The sequence below is a fragment of the Diadema antillarum genome, unplaced genomic scaffold (assembly GCF_040938485.1).
Source record: "Diadema antillarum isolate AM-2024a unplaced genomic scaffold, OU_Dant_1.0 seq00001711_RagTag, whole genome shotgun sequence".
NCBI lineage: Eukaryota > Metazoa > Echinodermata > Echinoidea > Diadematoida > Diadematidae > Diadema > Diadema antillarum.
The window spans coordinates 127,438-152,203 of NW_027272400.1; the positions used below are offsets into that span (position 1 = coordinate 127,438).

General features: G+C 38.0%; 1 protein-coding gene across 1 annotated transcript; it reads left to right on the forward strand.

The window, feature by feature from the left end:
• Positions 1-1,774: 1,774 nt before the first annotated feature.
• LOC139711844 (xaa-Pro dipeptidase-like) lies at positions 1,775-19,590 on the forward strand. Its single transcript, XM_071623696.1, has 15 exons — positions 1,775-1,852; positions 4,569-4,752; positions 6,709-6,836; positions 7,005-7,068; positions 8,124-8,171; positions 9,412-9,473; positions 10,491-10,535; positions 11,338-11,460; positions 12,455-12,523; positions 13,075-13,152; positions 14,803-14,951; positions 15,924-16,108; positions 17,496-17,603; positions 18,789-18,872; positions 19,465-19,590. The coding sequence occupies exons 1-15, from the start codon at positions 1,836-1,838 to the stop codon at positions 19,588-19,590; spliced, it is 1,470 nt and encodes a 489-aa protein (XP_071479797.1). The 5' UTR covers positions 1,775-1,835.
• Positions 19,591-24,766: the final 5,176 nt, after the last annotated feature.

Sequence of the window (24,766 nt, forward strand, 5' to 3'; positions counted from 1 at the left end):
ATATGATAATGTGTGTGTGTGTGTGTGTGTGTGTGTGTGTGTGTGTGTGTGTGTGTAGACCCTATGGTGTGTATGTGATATATGTGTATATGTGATATATATCTTTGTCATACTGTATGTATAATGTTTGTATTTAACCAGTATGTGTCGACCCCTCTGAAAACCAGCCTTTGGCTGACGAGGGTGTTCCACCCCATGAGTGGAAAATAAAAATTGAATTGAATTGAATTGAATTGTGAGTGTGTGAATATATACGCATGAAGAGTTTCCGATCGCAAAACGATATATATCCATTATGGTCCGTCTGAGAAAGTTGCATAAAGCATGTCAAATTAAAGAAAATGATAGGAAAATCTTTGATATTCTTTTTTTTATAACTTTGAATGAAGGGAGAAGTGGGACAGTGATGGTGCCCCAGTTTACCCCCAAGCACCCCCAAAATTCAAAATGGCGGCTAACATCACATGAGCGACATTGCAAAATATTTTAATGTAAATTATTGGAACTTACAAGGCATACCAAAATGATAGCGTGCAAAGGACCTGCCAGTGAAGCTATACGATTACGCTGATTGCAAAACAAACAAATAAAAAAAAGTTTCTGAAAAATAACAATTCAAATTATAGTTAAACTTTCCGCTAGAGTTGTTGCAAAGCAGTTACCATGTGCTTGTACTCTGATGCCAAATGCCTAAAATTGGCGGTAAGACTTGGAGACTTACAAGTTCAAAATTCTTTGAGATATGAGAGGTGTTCCACTTTTCCCGCGTCCCACTCAGTTCACCCCACTCTCCCCATCTCTATTCTCCGCATGATGCGTCACTTTTGACATTGGTTTCACGTGTTATTTGTCCATGCACTCTTTCAAAACTTCGCCAAACACTTCCGCATGATCGTTTGGAGTAACAACTGAACTGGCTGTAATCATCCAAACAATTGTCAGTTTTCTATTGATCATTTATTTATGCAAAAGAATTTCAAAGGTGCATTCGCTGTCGCCGTCTTGCTGAGCAATCTGAATAAGTATTTATTTTGCTTGTTAACATAAAATAACGTCTTTATTTTAAGGATCCTATAAGATGACATGAACTCTCACGTAATGATAAAGCATGTAACATCAAAACCAATCCTGTTTAGAAATATATGCAAAGTTGTAAGTGTAAATCAAAGCTGTGGGCCTTATACTTAATATCATATGAAAGTGTTTAACAAGTTAGAACTGTATTGCAACCCTCCCAATAAACAGCCGATTTCACTTTCCACGTATATGTATTGGAGCATAATCCGTCCGTCTCACGTGGGTACACACCCCCTACATAAACGTCACATGAGCTGCTAGCTGTGCTGGCATGCAACGAGTAATAGGGAGCTTTAGATTTTAGACGCGCGGACGTTCAAAGGAAAAAAACATGTTCTGAGCGTGCGCAGTAGCGCGCGTAAAGTCAATCTATTTTTAGCTTGCGTCGCCTGAGTTGTTTACTACGCGTACTGGGCTATTTTCACGTCCGCACAGTTTGCGACGTAGAGAGCTTCTTCATGCACTGATCATATGGGGGCGCGATTTTATTTTTTATACGTTGCGTCCCAGCGTAATCTAAAGCTACTTTTCCACACGACGCAGGGAGAGGAGAACGTCCAGCGCAAGCGTCGGCTCAAACGTCCGCGCGTCAAAATCTAAAGCTCCCTATTACCGTGGTGTTGACGACGCGGTATGGTTTGAGAGCGTACACACTATGTACATTGTACTCGTAAACACTTTACACGGACACACATTACTACCAGCTGGAGTGCAGTGTACGTCTGCGGGCAACAGGACAATATCAGACTGTGTCAAAAATGGCAGCTAAAGCTGTGTAAGTAGCAATTTTTTAAAGAAATGGAGGAATTATTAATTGTACTATTATTTGCCGTACTATTGAGGCATTCGTAGGCATAGTAGGCTGTAGTATTCCGTTCATATGAAAAGCTTTGGTGCCGTGCGTTTGCATCGACTCGTGCGATACGGTATTTTCGAGGCCACGTAAAATTTGGGTATTTGGATCCTGCATTAAATTTACATACAGAACAGTGTCCACAGAGGTGGTTAACACACTACTGTTTACTAACGTTAGATATCTAAATCCAATCCAATCTAACGTTAAAATTTATGTAAATTTATTTTAGGCCCTATATTTAGATGGCAATGTATATAGGGTCTACCCCATGTTTGTTACTGCTACTGCCACGTACTGGTAGAGGTTCTAGTAACTGCGACAGCCGCCACACGCAGGTGGCGGCGCGGTCTCCGGGGCTAAGGTTCTAGTAGCCGTTAAGTGGTACTGCTTTGGTCTGAATTTACAAGTTTAAACTTCATTTGTTACACAGTCACTGACACTGTAAACTACAGTAGGCCCCTACGGCCCTAGGCTATGTAATTTTATGTAGGGAAAGGGCCTTAAAAAAAGAAGAAAAAGCCACCCCCCCCCCACACTTTTTGAGTCTTGGGTTGACCGAAAGATCGGTCTGTATCTGTCAGTCGGGGAATGTTCCGCGGAGACTGCGTCTGGCTTCATGGATCCCCTCCGTATACAGACCGAAGTCAATGATTGCGGCTCCTGTGTGGAGCAGTCACGCACAGATCAAACAATTCGATAAACCAAATTTCAGACAGCTTTTTTACATTCAAACAAGTTTGACATGACATGACACATTACGCAGCAATATTTGGGATAAATTTTTCACATTGTGCAGTGGAAATACTCACGTAAACTCGGTTGTCTTTGAGTTCAGTGGTTATAACGCAGAAATTTTATCGATATCGCAACATCGCCGTTCGCGAGCAGTAAGTCGCCATTTTGAATCTATAAGCCAATCACATGCGAGGTACGTGTTTTAGTAAAACAGACACGTAGAAACTACCTTGTATGTGATTGGCTAAGAGATTCATAGTGTATGTTTCTGCAGTTTGAATGTGACGACGCGACAGGCTGTGTTTTACGTTGAAAATTCTACTAAAATGTTGGATTATTCATTAATCTGGTGAGTGTAATGTATTATTAAAACGCTAATTTCACCATACAAGCTTAAATTTGCCGACCTAGGGCCGTGAATTAGACGCAATCGAGAAGGGTGAGGTACACCTCACCCAATTTTCCATAGAGACAGTGGTTAAGAACATCCACACAGCAATGGGTACTGATACCTTCCGTCTGTCTACGGAGGACAGCGTTAATGGCAAAATATAAAAGAGTCCTTCGGACAGACGGATCTTTCTGTCTAAGTCTTGGGATGCTTTTAAGTTGTCTAGTAATTGTAGTATCCCAGAGTTGACTCTATCATGTGCTTGTGTGTCTAATGAACATGATGGAGGTCGATATATGCAGTAGGCCCTGGCTATGGCATTTCACTCATTTCTGGTACTGTAAAAGTGGAAATTTTTGCGCATTTCGCGCAGTCAGAAACTAGTGCGAAAATAAAAGCAAGCGAATATTTTTGCTTGCCATATATTCCTGTGCATGATGTCTCGATTCCGCGGAATTAAAAACACATGAAACTCTTCTTACCCAGCCAAGCGCGAAAAATTAGTCGAGTGAAAATATCCACTTTTACAGCAGTAGATTCACCACAGCACAGCTTGTAGTCGTATTCAGACTTGAGCAAAATCTAAGTGTGTGGGCTTTTTCATGCCAGTTTACATCTCAAAACAATGCACAGAGTGCAGAACATCCTAATCAGCTTTCCTTTGATTGATGGTTTTGATTGGTTGAGAGGAAAAGGTTGTCTTCTTTGCCTCCATTCATAGCAGTCATTTTCATGAAAAAAAGCTTGATTATTTTTGTGCCCTGCACTGCAAATGTGCGTTCACAAAGCCCCATTCATTGTCTATATTGGAATATGTGTATTTATATGTTACTGAAAGATTGTGAGAATTGACCGGACACTACGATCACGTAATGACTTGCCTTTGCAAAGCCTTGTAATTCTGCTGAAAATGTAATCTTTTGTGATTCTAAAAATGTATATGTTTTTTTTAAGAGGGGAGGATACATAGTTTTTTGTTTTGTTTACATATTTGAAAAGAGACAGAATTTTGTGTCTTAAGATATGAAATATGCTGGATGTCAGGGCTTGTAGTAACCCATGGGTGCTGTCGGTGGTGCGGTTAGGCTTACATACTCAGTAGATGCTTTCATCATGAGGTGTGGTGTTTGAAAGTTACATGCTATTTTGACTACTTTCGGTCAGAAGCATATAAAAAAGGTACAACTGCAATGAGTGCACTGCAAGACTGTGAGCAGGACAGATTTACCTGATTAGTGAGGCAATAGTACTTAATTCAATTCATTTGAATTCAATTTATTTCACATCTTTCCAAAAAAAAAAAAAAAAACCCACAAAAATCTATAGACATACCGGTATGTATAAAATGTACAGAACTGAACACAGAACTATACACAAAACAAAACACAATCAGTGCAAGGACAGTTACACAGTAAACACAGTAAGAACTGCAGCAGATGTGTGGAAATGACAAAAGTCCATTGGCCATAACGATCATGTACAAATAATTATCTCTGCGTTAAACTGCAGACCTGCATTTTGCCTTGGAGAGCACACGCTCTCAGTGCCCATGTCACTACATGCCACCAATCGCCAGCGACTCTGCGAACGTCTGAAGGCTAACCCACATCTACCCCCTGGCTCAGTGGTCTTACTCCAAGGCGGGTCCCAGCAGATGAGAGATAGTTCAGACCATGAACCCCTCTTCCGTCAGGTGAGCACTCTGTCACCTTCTGTTTCTCAGCAGATATCTGCCATTTTGAAACAGAATTAGTCAAATTGTCAAAAATGTAAATATATTATCACTGGCCTACACCCTACAGTACTTCAGCTGGCTCATTCAGTGATCTTCATGTATGTTCAACTACATCTATAATCATCTTATATATCTTAGACACATTAATGATTCTTGCTTTAAGATTTTTTTTTTTTTTATTGCAGCTGATTTACAAATTGCCCTTCATCTCTGTACATTGTCCGTAAACACCAATTATTAAAAAATCATAAGCATACATACTTGGTGGGTTCAAACCAGTGAGTTACAAGATTATATGTGACATGTTGATTTTGATATACTTCTAACTTGCACCAAGGAGCTGCTTGCATACACTTGGTTCATGAATTGTATTTCACCACAAATCACAGAACCATTTCACCGAAGCTGATATCATCTTATAAAGTTGATCAACCTATAAAACAATGGCCATCAAACACATGACATTGTGAGTCATGGGACCCATTGTATAAAAAGTCACTCCATTGTTTAGATTCTGCAAAATTTTGTTAAGACCTGGGAGAAGGTATGAAGGTCTAACCGGTTCCTGATAGTGGTCTGCCATGAGGAAATGTAGAACTGCAATGTCAACATTAGATATCCCTTCACATTTCCTTCTGCCGAATGGCGTAATCCTGGTGTTTGCCAAATTTCTCCCTTTCTGTTTCATGCTTTTTTGATGCACTTATTATTCCTCTGTGTGCTGTGGGAACCAATTGGCACGGAAAAACCTAGTCAGTATGTGATACACACAGTCTAAAGTCACTGGCAGAGAAACGGTAATAAGCAAGTGGGAGTACAAAATCAAGATAATGCAGAGATAAAATATTTTCCAAGAGGCCAAATGACTTGTTTGAATTAAGCATTCAACATTCATAACTGCATTTGTAAAAAGCCTATTCTAGTCAGTTGTGCCATTAGACTACATTGAAGGTAAAGCCAGGTAGCAATCTTGAACTACTGTAAACTCACAAATTTTTGCAGTGCCGTTACATTAATTTTTGTGTATTTCGCACTACTTCTGGCTAGCGCAAATGCTAAAACCTGCGAATATATCTTCACAGTTTTCTCTGCAATACTTAATGGGTTGACAATTGCTAAGGGCAAATTCAAGAACCCCTGAATATGTTTTTGAGCGGCTCAGCACAAAAAATTAATCACACAGCGTGTATTGTTTGTTTGTGTGTATTATTTGTTTGTGTGTATTGTTTGTTTGTGTGTACTTTGTGTGATAAGAACAGGGGAGCAACAGTGACAGATAGAACTAACTACAAAACATAAACACACATAGTCACAAGTAGGTCAGTCTGTATGAAACAGTTGTTATACAATGTAGTAGTCTTTCATTATGCACAATATAGAGTGAGTAATACACCACCATTGACCTAAATTCAGAGGCCCCTTTTCAACAGTACAATTCTTAGAGGTATAGTATTTCTTTTCCTTTCTTCAGTTGCTTGTATACAGCGTGTACATCCAATTGGATGAGAAAAATACAGCATTTTATGACTTGAAAAAAGTCTGTCAAAGTCTGACCTACAACCTACTTTATTTGCTAGTGTTGTGATACAAGGTCACACTTAGTCCACGGCCAGTGGCTTATCTCCACAATTTGTGAATTTGAAACGTTACAAAGTTCTCATGGCATAGGGTACATAGGTACAGCACAAAATGTTTGCTTGATTGTTCCTTTTTTGCATTTGAATTTTAGACACACACTCTCTCGTAATATTTACTTGTATTTGTGATGGAACAAATTTACTTAACATGGTTCTCTTTGCCCAAATTTACATTCAGTTTCATTCTACTCAAATTGACATAAAACACAGGTTAGTAGTCAGTCTGCATGAAGCTTTGAAATATTGCATTCAAGATCACATAATTCCCTTTTTTCAGGAGTCCTATTTCCACTGGGCCTTCGGTGTAACAGAATCAGATTTCTACGGAGCAATCTTGGTGGATTCTGGCAAATCCATCATCTTTCCACCAAAGTTACCAGAGGCCTATGCTGTGTGGATGGGAACGTGAGTACAACCATATCTACGCCATTTTAACTAGTTGATTTACCCTTTCTGCAATGTTAATACAATGAATTTACACTTCATTAGAAATTAGAATTTGAGAAACAATATTTTCTTCTATTTCGCTGTTCACTTAGCATTGATTCATTTACTATTTCTTTCCTAAAATAGGATTTTGCCCAAGGAGTACTACAAGGAAAAGTATGGTGTCGATGAGGCTCACTTCTCAGAAGATGTAAGTTGAGCTGTATTTAGCCTTTGTCTATCTTTTCTTCAATTCTATCTCTTAGGATATCATTCGCAAGTCCAAAAATCTAAATTTATCAAGCAGATTTGTACTAAACTCTGAGCAATCACCTGTCTATAGTGGCCACCTGCCTCATATGAACACTGAAGACAATTCTCTCCGAGAGAAAAAGCATGTTAATGAACCTGTCAGTAGCAACCACCTGTCTATAACGGCTATCTTTTTTTTTTCTTTTTTTTTTTGTCTCCCTTGGGTGGCGGCATAGACAGGTTTGAATGTACTTTGTACCTAGGAAGGCTGGCAACAAACTAATCTGCCTTCTGTGGGAAAAATATCACTGTGCATAATGGCCACAGATTCCAGGTTTTTGCAACACATGTGTTCATGACCTCTTTTTTTTTTTCTTTCTTTTTTTTTCAAACAAAGGCTGGATGAGGTAATACCATTACAGGATCAACATGTGGTTGGATGGTACATAGGTCAGTCATTTGCTAAAATTTTGCAGAGCTAACTGCTTGTTCAGTTTTCAAGTGATTCAAGTGTTGATGTACTTGAGACATATTTTTGCGAGAACGGCAGAAAGTTGCTGCTGTTGAAATGACATGTCATACATGTATCAATCAAGGAATCACAGCGAAACCTTTTTGGACCAAACAAGTCACCCAGTTTTTTATTAAGCAAGTCAGTCAGAATGTAGTAGAATGTGTATTGCCATATCAACAGCATATGGCAAAAACTGTGGTAAACACATGCATAGTATCATGAAAATGCTCGCATTCTATGTGAGTTTTAAAGAAGTTTGGTTAGTTACTTGAAAGCTACGATGCCATGAGTTTGTTTTCTTTTTGGTAAAGTTACATTGTGAACATAACTTTTATAAAACTATCTATGTCTTTTTAAGTTCACTTGATATGCCATGTCAGTCTACATAATAAGTGTAGATCCTTTATGAGTATGTGTTTGTGTGTGTTTTATAGTGCAAGAGTGCAAAGCCCATCTTGATGTAATGCTGTGGTATTTATTCTCTGTATTCCATTGTGCAGATTCCTTCAGTTCTTCAGTCCCACAAAGTCAAAGTTATACTGACATTGGTAAGTCACTATTGGTGATTATTGCAGATTAGTTTGATCTACCAATGAGTGTCATCATATTATATTACAGGGGCTTTTGTTTTGGACTTACTGTCTGATCAGAGTACCAATATACAATTTGTTGTCCAATGATGCACAACCAACTAGCTGATCCATCAAGATAATGAAAACATGACATGATGTAGATATTGCTGTTTTAGATGTGTGATATTACAATTGCTTTCCATGTTTGATTTCAAGGTACTACATGAGCACTTGCCCAATAGCCTTTGGCAAATAAAAATCCATCGGGCAAGTGTTATGAAACAATGACAAGCATTTTTGTTTTGAAGCCACCCTTTTTTTCACCTCCCCCTGCAAACCAACAAAGCCAACCATTCAGAAGCCCAAAGATAAAGAATATTCTGTGATGCAACACACTTTTTAATTTAAGTTTTCAACACTAACATGAAGAAGCCCTAATTGTAAATACAAACACGCGATCAAACCAAGTTTGTGTAATACTCGTATGTGTGTAAGCGTTGGAATCGATGTGTGCACAACTGTTGTAAATATTAAAATGATCGGGTTTTATTTAAGCCCTAACTTACAAGGGATTTTCTTAATGAATTTCTTATATATCTGGATTTTCTTTGTGGGTGCGTAAAATTCATGTTTGGGCAGGTGTTCTGCAACAATTTGAAAACCAGGCAAGTGATGAAAAAAATATGTAGCACCATGGGAGTTCTATTTCCCAACAAAATTGCATTTTTCTATAGTATTACTTATAGCAATGAGGGAAAATATGGTCTACAAGGGAAATTTTATATGGTTAACATGAGTACATATAATTTCATTCCAGCCCCTTTGGCAGCCAGTCAAATTCCAGCACATCATATTACCTGATGTGACTTCACTGTTCCCAATATAATGATTTCCATCCTCACTGCATTAGTCATGTGATTATGAAGAAAACTACAAATACTGCAACAGATGTGCCCCTATGATAAATCTGCCTTGATGTCAAAATGATAAGTAACAAGCAAACAACTTTTGTGCCTTTATTTCATGCTCCTGTCATGTCGCTTGAAATGAGTGAAAATTTCCACAACGCAACTTCCACCTTTACAGCAAGACAGGAAGTAAATGCTCTTGTCTATGGGAAATATGATCTCAAGTCTGTGCGTGCACATTCACCAAAAGGATGTGAGTGGACAATATATCTTAACAGCAACTCTCACTTGATCTGCTATGCATACAGAGAGGACTCAACTCAGACAGTGGAAATTACACCAAAGAGGCGACATTCCCTGGTATTGAAAAGTGAGTTGTACCTTTAAATGCCGTATTCTCCCATGGTAAATTCTGTCACAAGATGCCTGAGACATTATGAATAACATGAATGTTATATGTACGATACTCTCTGTCTACATCATGATCTCAATTTCATAATTTTTTTTTTCCCATGAGAAAGTTCAAAAATTCATGAAACATATTTACGGAATATGCTGTTCTAGGATGGTAATTTGTATTTATGCAAATATGTTGAAATGCTCACTAGAGAACAGATTTAGCCAGAAAGTTTTTGCTGTTTGAAAAGACCTTTCCATGTGCTGTGTGATAATTTGTTGTAACTTAAGTTACCAATCACAAAATGATGCATTATTTATTTATTTATTTTTTTATTGAACAGCTAAAAGTCAAACATTTATTGGCCTAACAAAAACAGTACATTAAAACAGTACAGTTGTAATTGCTGTATGTCATTAATATTGGATCAATATTGTGTTTTTAATTGGTATATGTTGTATTCTTTATTTGGTATATATTTGGTTTTTTTTTTTTACCATTTTCTACTTTGTTGAAATGTTTGCATATGTATATGCATGTAAATATATGATATCTTTTCATTTTTGAAGCGCCATGAGCACTGAAAAGTGGACCTGTGCACTATACAAGTAGCCACTATTATTATCATTATTATTACCTTAAAGTGGATATTTCTGGTTGGTCTGTGGGGTAAAGTTGTGTTATTTTGCTTTGGTTTGTTTTTGTTCACAACATTTGATATTTATCCAATAATTGAAAGAATAATCTTTGTCTGACCCTTATTGGAATTTGAAATTGAATCTGACCTCACTTGTTTGACAAAAGATGCCTAATATATCTGTGTAAAAGTAAAGGAAACCTTTGTGATGATGAATAGGTAATTGCTCATAGGTGTAATCAGTCATTTAAGGTCCTCTGTGGGGGAAGAGATGACATTGTTCATCTCTTGCAGGTAAATAACATTTTCGAATTCACTGAAAATAATTTGCAATTTTTTACAATCAACCCCAGGTTCAATGTAAACAACTATCTCCTGCACCCAGAAATAACAGAATGGTAAGTGTTTGTGTTTTTATAGTGGCGATTGTTTAAATTGTGTTGAATTCTGTACTTTTCATAAGCCATCAATTCCTGTAAGAGTTTTTCTGCCAAAATTATTATCTTTTTATCATTAAATTGGCACCTTTGATGTTCTCGTCATATCTCATGTTGGAGAAAGATTGTATGGATCTGATTAAGTTCATCAAACGAGAATGAACTATAAGAGAAATTTACTTAGAAATATTATACTTATTTGAATGCAAAACAGGGACTGTAGTCTTCTTATATATAAAAAAGAATCAGTTATACATTTTGTACTGGTAATTAAGAGGCTTCTGGAAATTCTGTACTTAAGTAGACAATTATATGCACACAAAAAGAGCTGAGATAAAGCAGTATCTTCTTTTTTTTTTTTAGCCGCTATGTCATAAAGCACCAACATTAAATGGAAGATATCATAATAAATTTATGCATACAGCATAACACTGTGTAAGTGTTGTTTCTCAAAGTTGATGGAAAAGTTTAGAGGAGGGGAAAACAAAACTGCACCAATTTGATCAAGGTGCTTTGAGAGGTAGGGATGTCAGAAGTGGCAATGTAGGAAAAGAATATTTTGTAGTGTTTGAGTAACCATGGAATGAAAATATTTTGTGATTGATAGTCATGAAAGTGCAGTAATTTGTCTTCATGTTTAAATTTGATTTCCTGTAAATGTGTTCCTCTGGCATTTTTATCCTCTTGACATTTTTACCTGGTAGTGATATGCCTTGTGCTGCAGATTATTAAACAAAACTGATTTTTTTTTTTCTTTTTATAGTCGTGTCTTCAAGACACCCGAGGAGCTGAAAGTCATGAAGTACGTCGCCATGGTTTCCAGCAGGGCACACATAGAAGTGATGAAGAATGTCAAACCAGACATGTATGAATACCAGCTTGAGAGGTTAGTATTGAGTTCTCTATACCTTCCCGAATTTCTCAGATTTCTTCATTTTGTTACTATGAAATGAAACCTTAAAGGGATGGTACAGTATTGGTGGAGATGAGAACTGGGCTTTTAACTTTTTGCGAGATACCAAGAAAACACTTATGAAATAGTACAGAGCATGCCATTTTAAGAGCCCTGATGAGAATCGGGGTTTGGAATGAATGAAACATCCAAAAACAAAATAAAACAAAGTGATCGTAATAAAGTGTGGGTCCCACACTTTATTAGAATCGCTCTGTTTTGGATATCTCAGCCATTTCAAAACCAATTTACATCAAATAAACGTTTAGTTCCTCATGGAATTACATGCTCTTTCATATTTCATAAGAGGTTTCTCATTATCTCACCCAAAAAATGTTAGAAACCTAAAATTAGGTCTCAACCAAAACTATACGATCCCTTGAAGTCTTAATTCTATTTGCCAATGTTTCACTTTCTGGAGCCGGCATTAGGATTGTTGTGAATTATCACATTATTTACATGTATGAATTTCATAAGTAAAAATGCATATTGTACAATTGTAGTTTGGTTCTATTTTTTGCCGGGAAGCTTGATTGTGACCATCGTAGGGTCCCAATTCTTTCAATCTATCCACCTATGCATCACCTCCGGTAAAACAAGTAATCACAAAAGCAGCAACAAAACAAACACAACGAAGTAAAATGTTCCTGATGTGAGTAATGTCTGCAGTATTCGATGTTGTCCTTGTGAAATGTTTTATGTCATTTGGAAGTTTGTATACCCTGTGATGAAAATCAGGATGCTAATGCTAGTGCTTTGGTGTGTCCTTTTGCACTCTTGGTCCCACACCAGACGTAAACGTACTACAGTGGATATCTGCATGGAGTTGTATAAGCTATCCTACAACTTGCTGCAGGCAGTCACTTTCCATTTAAGAACTTGATTAACTTTGGAGGAATGCTCGTTGCTCTTTGTTTTTGACTTGCAGCTTGTTCCACCACTACTGCTACTCCCAGGGAGGTTGCCGCTTCCTGTCCTACACATGCATTGCAGCCAGGTGAGGTGGAGCAGCCTGATGATTACCTCCTGCCATTTGGCTTATCTTTAACTTTTTGTGCCTGGGATTATGGACATTTTTACAACACTGTGGGGTTTTCTTTACTTATCGGCACTCAAAGCATGCAATGGGTTATATCATCGCTCTATGGGAACCCCTGTCATATGTTTACTTTTTCAGGAGACTGATTCAAGACTGATTCAATTCTCATAAGCAATGTGTTCAATTGTATTCTGCACCTTAATTCTTTACAACTGTGTCTCCAAAAGATTAGTATTTTTGAAATTTTTTACATGACATATTATTTGGCTGATAATGACATGGTGTTGGAATGACATGGATGCAAAATTCTTACAACATGGCATATTGTCAGCACCCCAAAATGGCATGGGCAAAAAGGCCTATTTTATTATTAGGTTCATTTTCTCCATCCCCCACCCTCCCATGCCATGTCTTCATTTTTGGGACTGAATTCAAACTGCTAATTGAATTGTAACAACCGTCAAATTTTCAAACAAAAACTGATGCATGTAATGTCATTGCTCTTCCAGTGGCTGTAACGCTGCCATTCTCCACTATGGCCACTCTGGGGCACCGAATTATAAGCAGATACGCGATGGGGATATATGGTAAGTGACCTTTTTTCTGGAGTTGTATGGCCATTAATGCAGAACTGCAATTATGTGTATGTTTATGTGATACTTGGTAGATATTTACGTCCTCAAAAATTCTAAAACTAGAGCAGCACTCTGAGAGTGCATGAACAGACCTCCACCAAGCAGCTCATTTCCACCGCTGATCTTGTTCTTCCATAGAGATCAGTGATTTCCACCCATGCGTATGTGTGCTGAAAGTCGCTCGACTACCTAATAAAGAAGCCTTTTGTTACGTCATCAACTTCCAGCTGCGCGGTGCATTGCGCCTGAGCAAAAACTAGAGCACACACTTTAGTGCGCACATGAAAACCTCAAATAAGCACCGCTTGAACTCCCAAGTTCATTGACCCTACCTGCCAAAATATAGAAAATCTCTCATAAAATCCATAGAAATTGCCAGATCACTACCAAAACTTAATTATCTCTTACTTTTATCATTCTCAACCTTTCCTGTAAGTTTCATCCAAATCCGTTCACAAATGTTTGAGTTATTTTGCACACGGACAAACAAACAAACCAGCAAACCAACATTGAAGAAAACAAAATCTCCTCCCTTGGTGGAGGTAATAATGTTTTTAGATAAAAATTATGTATTTGAAGTGGGATTTTTGTGTGAAGTTAATGGAGAATGCTGTCAGTTCCAAAACCAAAATGTGCTTTTCTGTTTTTTTCTCTTTTTTGCCTCCAAAATTGAGCATCTTTATGTGAGTTTTTCATTTGCAGATGTTGGCATTTCTGTGAGCACTTATACAGCCCAGATGTTATTTTTCAAAATCTTTTTGTGGAATGTGTTCCCCTCTTGCTAGATAGTATGTTATAATATTTCCGCTGGTGTACTGGTATTATGCTCTTTCATCAGTCAAATATACAGCCATAATCACGGATTGACATATTGACATATTTTAACGTACAATATCACTACTTTTAAGTAGACTACAATTAAATAAGTCTACCTATTGATGGTAATTTCTTATCTGTGTATATGTACATGTTTTGATACGTGTGCCTTGAATTTCCCTGTCCCTGCTTGGTAGTGTGTAGAAAGTAATGCCTTGTATTTCAATGTTCAGTCAGTATATTTATGTTTGTTCCCTTCCCATTTGACATTTTAAACCTTTATTCTGGGTTTATTTTTCCCCATGGTGGGAAATGCACTGACAAGTCATCGAATTGTAGTTCCCACTGTCTGTGTTGAGTCCTCTCTGTGTGCATAACAATAGCAGCAGATCAAGTGAAAGTTGCTGTTAAGATATATTGTGCAATTTATGTTGTTAAGTTGGGGGAAGGGGGGGGGGGGGACAACAGAGTGTTTTCATGTCGGTCAGTTTGTTTGTTTGTTTGTTTGTTTTTTTACCTCCTTAGCTTTGTATCTTTTTACATGACATGTACAAGAGTGATTCAGTAGTGTCTAAATTTCAATTTTTTTAATGTGATTTCAGCTCTATTCATTCAGATATTTTTGAGTGTCTCCTCAGTATATATATATATATATATATATATATATATATATATATATATATATATATATATATCTTCTCCCTCCATATCCCCACCCTCCCTCTCCTTCCATCTTTCATAAACCCACACTCTTTTTTCTTACTCTCCTTTTCTTCATGGCATTAGTTCCTTTGACATGGGTGCAGAGTACAACTGCTATTCCTCTGACATAACCTGTGCCTTCCCAGCCAACGGCAAGTTCACTCCGGACCAGAAAATCGTCTACAACGCTGTCCTGAAGGCTAACAGAGCTGTGCTCAATGCATGCAGACCAGGTGAGATGGTACTTTCTGTGCAATCAAAACATAACAGAGGATACAAGAATTGTATTCAAGCTGGAAGGTTATTAATCTGTGATTTTGTGGACTAAATATGATGTCTTCAATCTGTCACTCAGTATGCTTTCATATTGAAGAAACTGCTTTACAAGAAGTTTCTACTTAATGATCAGAAGTTTGTGAAGCGTCTCATCATGGGTTACTCACTGTGGTTGAATTTTGTGGGCCCTTTTTGATAAATCTGCTGTGTGTTGCTCATGTTTGCCCAAGGTGTGTATGTGGTGGTGGTGGTGGTGGGGGGTAGACTGTATACTTTATACCAAAAGTCCCATAGGCAGCCCTCTCTAGGACCGGGGCCCTATTTCATAAAATGTTGCTCTGTAAACAACTCCAGCTGCAATGGCAAGTGTCATGGTTACAGATGGAATCCCACTTCCTGATTGGCTGTTACTACAGGAAGTTATCATTCTCACATAAACTGCTATTCAAATGGTGATCTATCACTTAGTCTACTCCCACTTTGTCTAATAGCCCTTTAATCTCAACCCAAATGGTCTAATCCTGTTTCGTCTACAATCAGTTTGTGTAATGACCATGTCAGTCCAATTGCCACTTGGCCTCATTACTGGTTGGTCTACTTCCAGATGGGCTATGCCCATTTCGTCTAATACCCACAGTTCATGAGACAAAATGGAAATGAATCCAAGGAGTCAAAATTAGGCCATCTGGTCATTAGACGAAAAAAATAATTGACCAAAGTGGACATTAGGCCAAGTGAGGATTTGACCAAATGGGCATTTGACAAAATTGATAGTAGACCAAATGAGTTTAGCTGTAGTGGTATTAGACAACCTGGGAAGTAGACCATCTGATATTAGACCAAGTAGCAATAAACCTTCCAAACATCTTTTATGAAATAGGGTCCTTCAGAAGGCCTATTCAATCTATCTGCTTCCCCCCCCCTTGCAGGCGTCGCTTGGCCCGACATGCACCTGCTAGCAGAGCGGACGATCCTTGAAGAGCTGCGGCGCCACGGCCTGCTCCAGGGAGACGTGGATGCCATGCTGGAGCGGAGGATGGGGGCCGTCTTCATGCCGCATGGCCTGGGTCACTTAATAGGGATTGACACCCATGATGTAGGGGGATACCCTGAGGTATGAAAGCCAGTAGTGGCTCTCACGAGTCATTCTTCAATTTTGCAAAGTCCCTCCTTGATTTTGCACAAACTTTGCACCTACTGAATTTGGTGTATGTAATGGTAGCCTACAGTCACCACATGCAGAGAGTGATTACCGTTACTTGTCTTATATCCATGAGGGGCAGTCTTTGATAGGTTTGATCCCTTTTTCTATGTACAATGTATATTTCAAATATTTAATACACTCATCTGATGGAACACTTACCATTTGTGTATTAAAAATTTCTAGTTGTAAGTCCCAAGATGTCTAAAATTGATACCATTCTCCAAGATTTTGGAGTGACATTGGTCATGACACTTTCCTTTTGATAACAAACATATTTTTGTTTGAATTACACACAATCTTGGGATTTGATTTTCCAGTCTGGGTCCTGACAAGTATGTAGATGTAATGTATATAATCCATGTGTCCTCTTTGTGTGAACAAGGTTTCAAATCAGAGCACTGTATGTTATATATGATCTGCATGATAGTATTAGTTCTCACTTCCAAGGAAGGTTGAATGATATCTTGTTTCCATGTGTGTTTCTGTGATGCATTTTGTTCAACTCATATATCAGGAATTTAGACATTTTATATAATTGCGCTTCATGTGAATCTCACTTCATTTGAATATGCTTGAATGTGAACAAAAAGTACAAGGGGTCTGTTTCATGTCATGAAAGTCTTGAGAGACTTTTTGCTCGCAAGAAACACTTGTGAGAGACTTCATGAAATGGATTTTACTTCTCCTTAAAAATTTCTCATACCTGCATATGAGCACTTTGCCCATTCTGCGAATTATGTGAAGACTTTTATGTGATAACTTCATGAAATGAACCCCAGGTTACATTCACCTGTATTTTGAGAATAAGTGAGCTTGAAAGTAGACTGCTGTAAAAGGTAGCTTTCTGATATAATAAAATTTCTACTGTGGTGTTCTATAACAATTGTTAAACTATTGAGGATGAGTTGATTTCGCTATAGCACACATTTCCCAAGAACACATGCCCGAGTATAGTCGAGACTACCGGTAGCCTTCAGTGGGTTAAAAGTACTGTCAAGACTCAGACCATCACTCATCATTTACGACATCAGTCAAATAGTCATGATCTCAATTACATAGGACTGAAAAAAATGACGCTAGGCAGTGAGTTGCAATTTTTGCCATTTAACCTTGCAAGATATCTCGTTTCTATGGCAACAGTGATTGTAGAGAAGAAAGTGGGTTTGACACACTCCTCAGTTCTAGATGTTCCAAGTGTGCCATCTTTCCTTTATGTGTCCCATACAAAGGCTTATTATTTCCTGTTGGTTTCTTTTTGTTTTGCCTCTGTTCAAATTCCTATTATGACTGCTATCAGGGAGTGGAGAGAAGCACCCTGCCAGGATTACGCTCGCTGCGGACTGCACGCGTCCTGCAGGAGAATATGGTGGTTACCATTGAACCAGGAATCTACTTCATTGATGTGGTGAGGAAATTTACCAATCATCTTCTGTAACTGTACAGTACTCTTCCCTTGATTGCATAGGGATTGTGAGAGCAGATTTTACCCAAGGCAACCAGAGTTCCTCGTCGTTTGTGTTTATCCAGATCTTGCTCAAGTGATAGAGTGACCCCGTTCCACAAGTTCACCATTATTGAAACTCCCTCTAACATGATGCTGATACTGTTTTCATCATGCAGCCAATGCATGTGCACTGTGAATGTTGACCTAGTCGGTTGATATTGAAGGACCTATGCAATACAAATGCATGTTGACTTGTGATGACTTTATCATATCTATTAAAATTGCATAATGTTTCCGTACAATGTCTCTTATTAATCATACTATTAATATGGAAACATGCAAGTTATGCGCAGTTTAGGGGAAGGTGTATTCCATTATCATGTGTTAATCATATTAGTAAATTAGCAGTTAATGCAGATGATGTCATCGTCACATCATGTCAAATGATCTTATTTCCAGCAATGTTTTATCAAAATGATTTGAGAAGTTAGACTTTCTTCTGAATGTTTTTGTTTTTACCTCTGCCAATGAGGTTATGTTTTTATCAGCATTGATTTGGTTGTGTGTTTGTTTGTTTGCAAGATAACTCAACAAGTTGTGAACAGATTTGAACAGGATGAAATTTACAGAAAAAGTTGATAATGACCCAAGGAAAAGATGATTAAAGTTTGGTAGTGATATGGGAATTCCCATGAATTTCTGAAGGGTTTTTTATCTTTTGGCAAATAGGGTCAATGAACTTGGGAGTTCAAGCTGCGCATGTTTGAGGTTTGCATACGCGCACTAAAGCCACATGCTCTGCTCGAGGCGCTGCGCAGCAGGAAGGTGATGAGGTAAACACAAGGCTTCTTTATCATTGGGAAATTGGATGATTTTCAGCATGCCTGTAGTTTATGGGTGGAAAATAAGCTGCCAGGCGAGGTCTGTGCTCTCCAAGTGCTTGTTCTTGTCTTGTTTTTCAGAAGATCACAAAGTGCTAAATCAACAACTCAAAAAAAAACGGATTACTGCTATTCTTGAAAATATCAGCATGTACTGTATTTTCAACTTGCAACAAGAAAGTCATATTAATTATGTTTTTGTTTATTCTGTTTAATTAACCAGTGTCGATTTGTCATTATTTTCTCATCACTTTCCATCAATTAGCTGTTGGATGAGGCCCTAAGTGATCCCCAGAGGGCGCCCTTTATCGTGCCTGAAGTTTTGCAACGCTTCAGGGGATTTGGAGGGGTAAGTTGTGCATTATTTCTTCTGCAGTCTATTGCTGCACTGTTTTCAATTCTAGTCACTCATGATCTACCTAAATATGACAGATGCCACTCACTTTGTTTACTTCCCTTAAAAATTTGTAAATTGCATTTGTGACAGTTATAACCAGGTGGTAGCCACACAATGATACTTTAATAGCAGTGTTATGCATGTATGTGTCTGGAGTTAATGTTACATAGAGTGACTCAGAAGTGAAAAATTAATGTTATGACCTGCACCTTAACACTCTGTTCTTACTCGTGCTTCATCAGATATTGCCATATACAGTGGACTCCCATTATACGTAAGTCCTCGGGACTCGCAGTTTTCTTTCGATGTATTGAAACTTCGTTTTAACCAAACAAATAAAAAATGAAAAACATAGAGCTGATAATTTTGCGACCTGGATTTTTATTGCGTTGTAATTCAAATTTTGTTATAACCATGTTCGTTAAAATGGGAGTGCACTGTACGATATTCTTCTGTGATGAGCATTTGTGTGTTTTGTTTTGTTTTGTTTTGTTTTTTAACATGGATGATTCACTTCTCCCACTTTGCCTTTGTTTCCTTGAAGGTTCGCATCGAAGACGATGTCGTGATAACCGCTGACGGAGCGGAAATCCTGAACGAGGTGCCAAGGACAGTAGAGGCGATAGAAGAGGTGATGGCTGAGGGACGGCAAGTGTCAGCTGGAGCGTGAAACAACACCATGAGTGTCAGACAGGACAGTGCCAAGTGTTGTTGGCCGTAACAATATGTATTTGTGTTGACTTAGAGTCAGCATCCAACAGAGTTTATTCTCTCCATATGAAAGTGTAATCGTACCCTGAATCCAATATGACTGCCTGCTTGTAGTGCTTACTTTATATTTTTATTGCGATAAATGACAATATTTGGTGTCTGGGTACACCTATAAGGTATACAGATTCAGCAGAGGAGAGATATTATGTAATTTTGATTTTATTCTTCTTGCCAATACAAAGAAGACACACAAGCAGTTCTCTATGAGAGTTAACAAGGTTTGACATTTTCCGAGGTGGCAGAGAATCGGGAACCAGGAAAGCATTATCAACTTTTAAACTCCTGCACCTGGAAATGCTGATCATGCGTTCAACTTTGGTTTTCCTTGCAAGCATTGCAGATGAATGTAGGTTCGTAAAGTTAATGTGTATAATGTATTTTGTACGTCTACACCCAAACTTAAAGCATATGCTTGATTGTCGGATAGTTCATTTCTCCATGATGAAAAAATACTTTCTCAAATCGTATTTGCCAGAGGATTGCTTTCTTCTTATATGCTGCTGTTTTCCTGATGATTATTCAGTATTTTCTGTGAGATTGTTATTATCAAAATCTGCACGAGAGCCGTAATGTAGTCATAGTCATATTACATAGTCTTTTAGAGTGACACTATCCAAATTTTTGTTGTAAGTGTTCATACAGTATTAAGGTACTTTGCACTCCCATTATAACAAACATGGTTAAAATGAAATTCCGGTTACAACGAAGTAACAATTCAATTGTTTTTTATTCGTTTGTTTGTTTGGTTATACTGAAATTTTGACATAACGAAAGAAAATTGCCGGTCCCCATGGGCTTTGTTACAACGGGAGTCCACTGTACAGTGTACAAATGGATCTGGGTGTACCGTGTATCATGAAAGAGCCACCAAAAAACTCTTGATGAAAACAAACTAACTGAAATCTGCCAAAGAGCTTGAAACCATGAAATTATTATGTATGGTGACAGTGGCAGATGGGGGGGGGGGGGGCTCCTCCCCTTTGTTTTTTTTTGTTAAAGTGAAAGAAATAAATGGACACCATCCTTGTCAGTCAATTGTAGTGGCGCCATAAAATTGCGCTGAAGCCTTTTTTTCTTCCTTTCTTTTTGCTTGTCGGCCGATGAAACCTGAAAGTGGCAGCAGCTGGATCCGCCCCTTGGTGACATGGGTTCATGAATGTTTGACAGTGTATAAGAGTGTGATATATTGTATGAGAAATGTCTCTGGAGGCATTTTGTTTTCAGGTTAGCCATCTGTCTGTCCGTAATTGATATTGTGGACCAAGTAACTTGAGAATCATTTGAAGTGTCCAAGTGAAATCCAAATAAAACATAATATGTATGTCTAAGCAAGTAAAGCCGCACCCATTGACTTCGGGGTTTGCATGCTCTAGGTCAAAGTTCGAGGTCAAATTCTCAACTTTCACTCTTTTCTCCATATCCCTGCCCTTGCAGGAAGTATTTGCGTGAAACTTGAGTGTATACATGTACTACCAGATAAAGATTCTCGGAGGAAAAGTTTTGGGTCAAAGTGCTATTACACAATTTACTGCTGAAATTGCACTATTTTCTCCATATCTTGGAAACGATTCAATTTACAAAGAACACTTGATTAAACTTGGTGTACGGTACAGTTTACCAGTATGTACATTAGTGCACAACGATTCTGTAGTGAAAGATTTGATCCAATGGATCAAAGATCGAGGGTCAAGGGACTGTCCAATCACTTCAAAAACTGTTGTCACACATTGTCAAGATGTACTGTAGACCTTGTGGGAGAATTATACTGTGAAGCAGAGGCATACCGGTTGCCATAGCAGCATTTCTTGTTTTATATACTGTATATGTAATGGTTCTTTTGACCCAGTTGTAAACCTAGATACCCGGCAGTGTTTGGGTAATAATAATGAAGAGGCTACCAATGGGTAAATAAGCCCATATTCATTCTTTGTTTCCCGTACATTTATTTTTCCTGTGACAAACATGTGAGAAGATATCAGCAATCAGTTGAGCCAAACTCATAATCAGTCTGTCAGAAGAAAATATGTGGTATGAAAAGCTTTAGATTTGAACAGACTCAAGTATCGGTAAGCATTGCTATCTATGTCAACTTCCATGCTGTTGCTCAATACGATTCAATCTTTGCAAGCTTTGCGGTGTACACTGCTACCTACATAATCAAAACTTGAAGTTGGGCTTCTAATTTTTCCTGCCTTTATGTTCATGCAATTTGTAAATGGCTACTTCAGTTTCAGATTGTATAGGCAGCATACTCCGCAAAACTTGTAGAGTGAGTCGATTTGAGCAATGACATGCACTGTGTACCGTACTTAATTACTATTCATGCAAATTAGATAGCTAAGTTCAGTTTCAGAACGTGTTGGCAGCATAGATGTGCATGTAGACGTCGATATCAACGCTTCCCAGTTCCCAATTTGTTTCAAATTTGTGTGAGTGATTTAAAAGACGGTATTATATTTTTTCTTTGAGTTTGGTGCAATTAAGTTTTGTGGAATTTGAAGTATCTACATGGATGTGAAGTTACATTAGCACCAAAACCATACTTTAATTGCTGCTAATTATAGATTAGAATTTTTAATCAAAATGCAATATTTTCAGTTGGGAAGATCTGCTTAGAAAATAAGGTAAAGCTTTACATGTAAATCTACACAGAAAAGACTTCCCTGTGATCCGTACCCACCTGTATGAAAGAATTTATAGTAGCTGTTGCAATTTTTAGATTGAAACATCCGTCTACATTGAGCTTTTGCTGTCAATTGCTGCTACGATACATGTGTATCAGTATCCTATTTTATTTTATTTTTTTCTAAAGACAGAACATGTAAGTGTGCTTATACATAAACTAGTACAGCTGTATAGTCAAAGTGGATAGATTATCCCGTCCACGACTTTTATCGTTTTATTTTCATTACAATGTTCCTGATACAGTGTACAGTGTAGTTCTTGCTCACCACTGTTTTTAATCATTGTTCTGCAGTGCTTGCATTTTATGTCCTATTCTCTCAACTCGGCAAGTAATATTTACATGTACAGTAGATGTACAACATGTACTTGTAATTTGAAATGCAACATTCATTATATCCTGGCATGGACTATCAATTATTTTGATGATGACAGATCTCGGTGGATATTTCAATATAAGGAATCACAAGTGCATTGAACTAATTGATAATGCAGTGTGGTCATGTAACGAGTGATTGTTACAATACATAAATAAATTTTGATATGAAAAACGGCTTTGAAAGTCTCTTGGAATTTTCTGTTTGAAGTGTGCAGCGTCCATTTGAGCATGGCCTATAATCTAGGTAGAGGATGCAGCTATGGTCTTTACTGTTAATACGCTAAGTTAATGTCTGATGCAGCAAGACTACGAACAGTGGATGCCCGCAGCAAGACTAGGAACAGTGGATGCACGCGAAGCATCCACCGCCTGTATCCACTTGTCTAACTTTAGTTGTTTTTATTATCAACTTTGAATTGGCAGTTGATAAAAATAATGATTAAAGCAAGATGATTGGATAGGTCCACTGTTTGTAGTCTCATTGCATCAGACTTATCGCTTGGCAAAAACAATAGTCTCGCCACATCAGATGTTTAGCATAACAGCAAAGACAATAACTGCATCCTCCGCATAGAGTACATGTATAGGCTAATTTGTTAATGTAACAAGAAAGATTGGTTCTGGTTCAGAAATGTCAGAATCATTATTGCCTATCAAATGAAAATGGCATCTTACTCTGCACTTTTTCAATGTCTTACCCCAGTCAGACCATGCTTGGCTCAAAGGAGGAGTCCCCCCCCCCCCCCCCCCCTGCCCTTCAATGTTCCAATCATGCTGCCTGCCAGATTGACAAGTGGACAAGTCAAAGTTAAGCCTATGTCAGGCTAGTCCAAGTACCCACCAAACATTGGATAGCTGTCTCCATCACAAACATACACCAATAAATCTTTATATAACAAACTGTCACAAGACTGTGAAATACTGGGCACATAGGTCACTTGGCACTTGTTCTTTACCGTGCAGCTACAACTCGTACATTATGTAAAAGCTGTGCTTGGCAGTACTGGTACAATGTAAATATATTCCATTGTGACATGTTTGTAAATTGTAAACTGCAATTCTGAATTTGGCAGTGTTCGCCGATGGATGCCTTGCAACTTTAATACCACTTAACAACTTAATTATGAAGTTTATGATACCGTACAAGAAATGTCTATCCTTGACCTCCATACTTAAATCAATTTTGACAGGCAAAGGGAGATTTGATCTCCATGTCTCTAAAAGTAGTCACTACATTGTATCTCTTTTCTTTCGTATTCACCTCATGTAGCATTTGCACACACATACAAACACACACATGCACACACACTCACATACCCTCTCAAGCGCATATCCTTGAAATAAAAATGGCTGCCAACACTGACTAGAGTGTCTTGTGCATTGTCAAACACAATGTAACACATTTAATCTGAATTTCAAGTCTATGCCTGCTAACAACAAAATGATAAAATGCCAGAAATACCGCAAAGAAAATGCTGATAATAGTGTACCATATATTCCATGGGTAAGCAGACTTGGAAGAAAAAAATCAGTGCATGGCTATTCCTACACATCGCATTTGTATCACAGGTAATACAGTGTGCATACTGTACATGGAAACCCCATTCCAAGGTCCTTGGAACCTCATTGTAAACGTATGAAAAAGAGACCAGCTACATACAGTACATGTATTGGAAATCAGGACCACAGACTTCACCTCGTTAAAAGGGTTCCCCTGTAGGCGTACTTCGACATAATGCTTAGTAAATGTACAGCAATTAAGTGTCAGTCAACTCATGGAAACTGGCTGATAAAAACACAATCACATGGTGTAGACACTAGATGTCACACATGAAAAAGTTCCTGTTTGTAGACTTTGTACAACTGTAGTTGTATATCTTATATTTCCCCATGCCTGACTGCACACAACTTAACACTGTATACACCATATATTTAGCGAGTCTAATTTTTCATGAATCAGGACTTCCCGACAATTTAGCAAGTGGTTAAATTCATGATTATGGAGGACAATATA

Coding starts and splice junctions, on each gene's coding strand:
- LOC139711844 (XM_071623696.1), top strand. Junction 11,461..12,454: donor TATGAATACCAGCTTGAGAG/GTTAGTATTGAG, acceptor TTTGACTTGCAG/CTTGTTCCACCACTACTGCT. Junction 16,109..17,495: donor ATGTAGGGGGATACCCTGAG/GTATGAAAGCCA, acceptor GACTGCTATCAG/GGAGTGGAGAGAAGCACCCT.